The sequence below is a fragment of the Tarenaya hassleriana genome, unplaced genomic scaffold, assembly GCF_000463585.1.
Source record: "Tarenaya hassleriana unplaced genomic scaffold, ASM46358v1 Cleome10, whole genome shotgun sequence".
Classification (NCBI taxonomy): Eukaryota; Viridiplantae; Streptophyta; class Magnoliopsida; order Brassicales; family Cleomaceae; genus Tarenaya; species Tarenaya hassleriana.
This window is the reverse complement of record NW_010960188.1, coordinates 708,017-716,095: the sequence shown is the minus strand read 5'-3', so window position 1 is coordinate 716,095 and position 8,079 is coordinate 708,017. Positions and strand designations below refer to the sequence as shown.

General features: G+C 31.9%; 2 protein-coding genes across 3 annotated transcripts in view; both read left to right on the top strand.

Annotated features, from left to right (window-relative positions):
• The window catches only part of LOC104798381 (branched-chain-amino-acid aminotransferase 3, chloroplastic-like), a 3,528-nt gene extending 3,247 nt beyond the window's left edge, over positions 1 to 281 (top strand). For both annotated transcript variants that reach the window (XM_010520445.1, XM_010520453.1), the window contains exon 11: positions 5 to 281. In XM_010520445.1, coding sequence (XP_010518747.1) covers positions 5 to 122 — 118 coding nt within the window. In that variant the 3' untranslated portion in view covers positions 123 to 281. The remainder of the gene's footprint in view (positions 1 to 4) is intronic.
• A 2,386-nt stretch (positions 282 to 2,667) lies between these two features.
• Positions 2,668 to 4,284, top strand: LOC104798361 (transcription factor RAX3-like). Its single transcript, XM_010520411.2, has 3 exons — positions 2,668 to 2,873; positions 3,024 to 3,153; positions 3,363 to 4,284. Exons 1-3 carry the CDS (start codon positions 2,738 to 2,740, stop codon positions 4,093 to 4,095), a joined length of 999 nt encoding a protein of 332 aa, XP_010518713.1. The 5' UTR covers positions 2,668 to 2,737; the 3' UTR covers positions 4,096 to 4,284.
• The last annotated feature ends 3,795 nt before the right edge of the window (positions 4,285 to 8,079 follow it).

The window sequence follows — 8,079 nt, the reverse complement described above, 5'->3', positions numbered from 1 at the left end:
AAAGAGTGTCATATGGAGAAGGTGGCTTCGGAACAATCTCGAAACAGCTCTACGACGTTCTCACAAGCTTACAAATGGGTCTGAGCGAGGACAGCATGAACTGGACTGTCCAACTTGTTTAAAAGGGGACGCAGGCTCTACCCTTTTTACTGTGTGTGAAAATCCCCATTTAGACCTAAAAAAATAATAAATTGTTTACATTAGCTTTTGATGAATCGAAATATATATGCATAGTTACAGTTTTATGGAGAAAGATATTAGAGTGGTGGTGGTTTTTGTTTCTTAAAAATCTTTATTTATGCAGTTTGGATTTAATTCAATTAGTCTGCAATTAAATATATGTTTACAATGGGTCACTGGTTAGAGTTTGTTAGTATTTTTAAAATTTTCATAAAACCTTTTAACCATTAACAAAAACAATCATTTACTTGCCTTGCAAAAGATGTCATGATTATCTCATGATTACGGAATAATAACATGTTTATCTTTCATTATTATATAAAGTTAAAGAAAAAGGTACAGAGAGAGTGAGATTACAGGGGGACCTTCCTCCTTTGCCTTTGTTATGGGAAACCATCTTTTTTTTTTGTTAAAGATTGTGTTATGGGAACCCATTTTTTTTGTTCTTTTTAATAAAAGAACCTACTCGTTTATATACCTGTAATTCATATAAATGCGTAAAACATCCATGATTTTATGTATTAATGACAAAATCTGTCTCATAAAACACGATTTGATGAAACATTTTTAATTTATGTATCATAAAAAAATAGAAAAGATGGCCTCCGAAGCAAAAATAGAAAAGCGGCGTTGAAATCCGATAATGCCTTTTTTTTCTCCCTTTTTTTAACCTTTTTGAGGTTGAAACTTTATTTACTTTTCCATAATTAAATAATTATATATTTCGGGGGAAAGAAATATGTATAAAACAACCAATAATTTGAGCAATTGATAAATTTAATTTCCCAAGGGCTTTGACTTTTAACCCTTTTCGCCAAGTCTAACCTTTTGTCCGTCTAGAAGCCTTTGCGCATAAGATCTATCTCTCCGCACACTTTCATTCTCGGAAAAATAACCAAGAAAAACGCATAAATTTCCAATATTTTATAAAAAAAATTACACTTTTAAGATGTAGTGTTTGTTGAGTAATTCTTTTGGTTTTATTCGACATAATTTTGAATATATTAAAATAAAACAAAGTTAAAATGTCACCTGTTTACACAAAATTCACGAGGGTAGACATCAATTATAAGCACGAAGGTCCAAATCGTGACGACATTAAAGTGGAAGTGGGGTTTTCTTCCTGAATCTTAGCTGCCCCCAAAATTATAGTTAATTAATTAATTAAACATTATTATTATTATTGTCATTATTATGCGTTAAACGTTATATCTCTATCACATCTTTGATTATATTGAGATTTGGGTCCACGGGACAGACGTCAATAGGTCAATTTTTTATACAACATGATTATTAAACGGCAAATTTATTAAAACTAAGTCAATAATAACAATAGTACTAAAAGGAGTAGAGAAAAAGCCATCCCCATTTCATTATTGCTGCTCCGAGTTTGAAACTTTAAAATCTCATTTATTTTTAATCATTATTGGGGGTTTATTATCCTAAATTTCGTGGTAAAATTTTCTTTGGATTTGGTCATTTTGTTCACCCACCATAACGGAATTCACTCCTCCAATTTTCTACCTATTTGTCTACGTTATTTTTTTTTTGTTTTATTAAATTTTATGTTGATTTGAGTATCTATTTTACTATAAATATAATATTCAAATGTTAGATATATTATAAAAAAAATATATATTAGTATATAGACCACTAGATCACATATTTCGGACTTTGGTATAGTATGTTTAGTCTCCTTTTTTCAGCATAAAAAAAATATATGATATACGATATATACACATAAACTTCCCAATGGAAGTGGTGGAAAGTTGGAAACACATCTTATAGTTATCTTTATGTCTTTGCAAGTCAATTTAAAGTTGACATGATGAGTGAAAATAATTAATATGTAACGTATGGACTGTGATATGCACGGAAGTTTTAAGAACTTAAGTCAGACCATATATATATATATATATATATGTACGTATGTATGTATGTATGTATATATTCACCATTAAAACTCAAAACCTACCGAAAAAAGGTGTCTATATATATATATATATATATGTTATTTGCATTGAAAGTTCTGTATTCAAATTTCAATTTATTTTATAGTGTAAAATGGTACACGCTTTTTCAGTGCATGAAACCGGGAAGAGAGTTAAAGGGTGTGAATATGAATGTGATGCATTGGAATTTTTAATATAATAAAATATTTAATGGAAATGTGGACTCTACCCCGGCCTTTCTAATTTCACATTTCACTAATATTACTACATAGATTATTTTCATTAATAAATAATCTAATCTATAACTTTACTTTTGTTTAATTTTTTCCTTCAATTTCCCAACTTTTTGACATATAGACCCTCTCCTCCAGCTATTATATACTCCCCCACCCACTTTTTTCTCCCTTCACACCCCACAAGTATTTGTGTGTATATATATATAAACCACATAACTCCATGCCATCATCAACATCATCATAATTATTGAGAGAGAGAGAGAGAGAGAGAGAGAGAGAGAGAGAGAGAGAGAGAGAGAGAGAGAGGGGAGGGAGAGAGAGAGAGAGTTATATATCAAGAACAAGAACAAAACAAGGAGAGAAGGAAGGATGGGAAGAGCGCCATGCTGTGATAAGGCGAGCGTGAAGAAAGGGCCTTGGTCTCCTGAGGAAGACGCCAAGCTCAAGGCCTATCTCCAGGAGCACGGCACCGGAGGCAACTGGATCGCTTTGCCACCCAAGATTGGTAAAACATCTTCTTCACACTTAATTTTGATCATCATGCATATATATGTGTGTATGTATATGTATATATAGACGCTATTTATTTGTTAACCAAAAAAAAAAGATCATATTGATGAAGGGTTCTCTTTCCTTAAATCTTTGATGGGTTTAGGGCTAAAGAGATGTGGGAAGAGCTGCAGGCTCAGATGGCTCAACTATCTGAGACCTAATCTAAAACATGGCGGCTTCACCGAGGAAGAAGATAACATCATCTGCAACCTCTATGTTACTATTGGCAGCCGGTAAATCATAATCCTTACATACACATACACATATACATATATATATACATACAAGCATATACACACGGAACATCTTTGAAGAGGTTCCACCGAGTTCCTTCCGTATATAACGTAACGGTTATAACTTCTTCAAGATTTTCTCCTATGTAGCCTTTTGAAAGAATCTTAGTTAGTCGCTTGTTCTCGGTGTGTATATATATACGTCTTAGGTGGTCTATAATTGCTGCTCAACTGCCGGGAAGAACGGATAACGACATCAAGAACTACTGGAACACGAGGCTGAAGAAAAAGCTTCTGAACAAACAGCGCAAGGAGTTGCAAGAAGCTCGGCTGAAGCAGGAGATGGCGATAGCGATGGCCATGAACAGACAGAACCAAACCGATCAGAACAATCTCAACATGTTTGGGGAAACCTTCATGAAACAAGAACAAACCCTGTATTGGCCACAGATGGAATTACCGATGACAACCTACAACAGCTGCTATGGCCAAACGCCATCTTCATCGTCTGATCAGGAGCAAAAGCATACCACCACGGTCACGGAAATGATCATGATCGAAGAAACAAACCCTCAAGAAAACATCTCTGGCCAAAACCCCTTGGATTTCTCATTCGGCCAAGATCTTTACAGTAACTTCGGAGGAGTTTTCTCGGCCATGAACAGCAGCACAAACTCTCCATTGCCGAGCAGCCAATGCAACGGGATACCGGGAAGGAGCGACCATAACCGAGAAGAACTCCTCCAATGGTTTGGGAATTTCCAGGCAGATCAAGCGATGAACTACTTGTTAAGCAGCGTTCAGAATCGTGAATTCTACGAGAACTCAGCCATGGGGACAACAAGTAATTCGGCTGATCAAAGTACAATCAGCTGGGAAGATATAACCTCCCTTGTTTGTCCGGAGACTGATCAAAGCAATGGGATCATATACAAGGACTAGCTAGCAATGTTATATGTTTCTGTATTCTTGGTTTCAGATATGGAAGACGGTCCGTACGTTTTGTATAAATTCGTAAATCTCTAGAACAAGCATGCATATGGATTGAGGATATTCATGCAGAGATTTGTTTATTTTACTTTCAGCTCTTTAATATATAAATTGTTTCGAGTTTAATTACTTCGTGCATGCATGTGCGATATATGAAAGATTATTATCTTTTAGCTTTTTCTCCATAGCCTTAAGATGGATTTTCTCTACATTTTTTTGTGTGTGTGTCTATATATACAAACACACGTGTGTGTTATGCCATACAGCCCTCTCTCGATCTCTCCGGCGTTAGCATGGGGTTGAAAATTTGAATAAGCTGGAAACCATTGTTATAACTAATGGAAGGATATGACATACTATCTCCAGCGATATTATTCTCAAATCACATCTCTAATTCTATGCTTTAGGCTATTCATTACTTAATCGTTGATTATATATGCCTATATATTCATGTATTATTATTAATGAGAATACAAGAAAAACATTTCTCTTATATGGTATCAGAGCCTGTTTTTTATTATAATTTTTTTTTTCTAATCAACAAATGTTGGTTGAAGGCGAAAGCGATGATGAAGGTGACGATGATATACTAAATTCAATAGTATCATTGTTCTTGAATATCGTCCTATATTTCTTTTGTTCTTTGTTTTCCCCGATGACGGTGTTCATCACCATCAACCCTAGTCGACATGCTGCCTTTTTCTTTTCTTTTTCGACGACGTTCGTTCATTTCTCTTATAATAACTACTGTCTTTTTTTCGTTTTGGGGGTTGGGGTTGGATTTTGATGATAATAATACCTAACACTTTGAAGAAAAATGACATAATGGCATTTTCATATACAGTCTCATCATCACATAATCAAATTGCGTATCTATATATACACACCTCCAATGATGACGTCATCAGAAATTCTCTCCCCAGTTTGGCACAAATCTTTTCCCCATCCAACCCTCGAAATCATACCGTCAATTTCTAATATCATCATCATTAATAATAATAATAATAATAATAATAATTCCACTATTGCTATCCATACTTAATTATATACGACTCATTGAAAATTTAGTAATTACAAGGAATTGTAATTTCGAATTTCAGATAACATTTTCCCAGTTTTGGATTTTCATCAGCAATATCTTTTAGGGTCCTACTTATATAATATATTTCAGTATTCTCAATCCTTGGCGTTTTTTCAAAATGTTAGATATCTGGTTTTTTTCCAGAAGCTAGAAACCCTTCGTTGGTTTAATATCCTATTTTAAAATTAGGTATATAGAACTTTCAGTGTAGTTTTTTTTTAACGTGCAAATTTAAAACTTTTATTTCCATTTTGATTTTCTATTCCGCAACTGAAAAATCATGTCCATCGTATTCTATATATATGCAGAAGAAAAATATGTCTTTTATAATAAAATGTAAATTGAAATATTCCTGCTCTACATTGACGTCACGCCATACACATTCAAATATAATATATAAGATTTATCTTCACATGCGTACTATATACATATATGTTCATTTTTTATTGTAATAAAAAAAATTGTTTGTATAAAGTAATAAGGATAAGAATTATTCTCCATATGTTTTCGTGCATATATACGCAACATTCAACGCAGAATAAATGGCGTTTCTGAAAAATAAAGTCATGTGTGAATGTTCCAAACATTCTCTACCAACAGCAAAATGACAAATCTCATGGAATTATCCGCCTCTAATCACAGCATTTCCTTAATTAAAACGATTAATTATATATTCCAAATTGATAGTATATATGTGAATATATGTTTGTACGAGCAATATGTACCTACCGTACGTTATAGCTATGTATGTATATGCCAAAAAGTAATATGTACACACATGACATGTAATGAATATATATATATATATACACATATTCATGTATTTATGGAAAATTGAATATGTACCCACTTATCATGAAGACGAGAATAACTAATTAATCGCGATTTAGAAAAGGAAGGGGCTAAATTATGAAATTTGTATGTAAGCACTTACATCAGTGGATGGCACGTGGCATGGGCATGATAGTGTATTTAAAAGCATATTTCGCTTATATTAAAAAAAAGATACAAATATCTAGCGAGTAATGGTGAAACAATTATACAATTAATGGAAAACATGATCTAGCGTTTATAAACAAAAAAAAAAACATGATCTAACGAGAAAGAGAAAAATTTTAAAAATAGTTACAAATTCGATATTATATGATAACTAATTAAATTCTAAAAGGAAAAAAATTATTAAAGTTTTAGATTTTGAAAAGCGAAAAATAAATAATATCATACATTACAATAGTTATAAATATTTTATTATCTATGTTATATCATACATATTTATTAATAGTTAATCTTCCATATGATAGGAAAAAATGTAGCAAAAAACCGTGGTTCAAATCCATCAAAATATATGAACTAAGTTTTTCCATAACATATATTCGCAAATGTAATTGGTTCAATTCTTTATGTTGGTAAAAGGTAAATTTTTATTTAGTCGAGATTTCCTTTCCGAATAATTAATAGCTAGTTTTTTTTTTAATTATTATTTTCAAAATATTAGTTGTATTAAGAAGTTAGATGCTTTTGTTATTTAAAACAAAAAAAAAATAGATAAAAACAAAGAATCGAGGACTAGTATTTTGTTGGATCATATTATACTTTCACATGTTCCAACCTTCACAATATACGTTATACATGCATACACATATACATGTTTGCATGTGTCCGTATATATATATATACGTATGATTCTCGGGTAAAAATAAAGAAGGAACATGGAATAATAATCAGAGAAGAAATCAAGGGACTAAAAATCAACAATATACGAACGGATTTAAATAATTAATTATAATTAATATATAATTAAATCATAAAACACCATATGAAACCTTGATCGAAGCCTTGCGACCACTCATGACCCGACAAATCGCCCCATGACGATTTTTTTTTTAATTTTTTTATCTTTAATTCTATTAATTTACACTTAATTAGGACCATTGTCAAAAGTAACCAACGTATCTAATTTTTGTTTTATCCAACTGATGCCGACAGTCACTAACACGTTAGTGATTCTTTTATTCAATTATTATATGTTTATTATGTTTTCCCTCTAAAATTCTTTTTTCTTGCTGATTTTGTCTGTCTGTCAAAAAAAAAAGTTAGGGAATTTGTTTTATTGCATAAAGCAATGTAATATTTTATTGTGAAAACGGAATTAATGTCGTGTCTGATCATCCTGTTTGTGTTTTCTTTTTAGTTTTATCCATGAATACGAGATTTGGCGATTTCTTGGTATCCGCTAATGGTGGAAAAGATAGATACAGAAAATTCCAATGTTTTTAATTAAATAATCATCACCTTTTTGGATGTTTATTGCTACTTTTATGTCCATCCAAATCATATCATTCCCACAAGTTTCTAGGTCTCTATATGCTATGCATATATATATATATATATAATATTTCAAAAACCAATGAAAAACAATTATTTCACCAAAATCGGTATCTAAAATCATGACGTTAGTCGACGTGGAATCGTGGACGGACCAGTACTTTTAAAATGGGCTCAAGTTTCTGACGAGATGGGCCTCGTAAGCCCATTTTTAGTTACGAAATTGACCCAAAAGTTTTGGTGGTTTGATTCGTTATTGAGCTTTTTTGGGCATGGCCCGTTACCAAATACATCACTTTTGCTACATAACTTGCATTTATTTTTGTTTCGATTTACTATTTGGAAAGTACACGTCGTCCGGAATCATTTTTTCAAAAAGCCCACGAATTTATAGGACGTTGAGAAAAAAAAAACTGACGAGACCCACTTGAAAAATAGTTTTTTTTTTATAACATGTAAAATTTATTAATATATATATAGATATATATACATATAATGAAATCACCATTATAATGTATAAATGGAAGGGA

Bases quoted from the DNA above. Each gene is read 5' to 3' on its own strand.
- LOC104798361 (XM_010520411.2), top strand. From the start codon at position 2,738: ATGGGAAGAGCGCCATGCTGTGATAAGGCGAGCGTGAAGAAAGGGCCT. The intron at 2,874-3,023 runs GTAAAACATCTT...TGATGGGTTTAG, and splicing joins CGCTTTGCCACCCAAGATTG to GGCTAAAGAGATGTGGGAAG. The intron at 3,154-3,362 runs GTAAATCATAAT...TATACGTCTTAG, and splicing joins TATGTTACTATTGGCAGCCG to GTGGTCTATAATTGCTGCTC.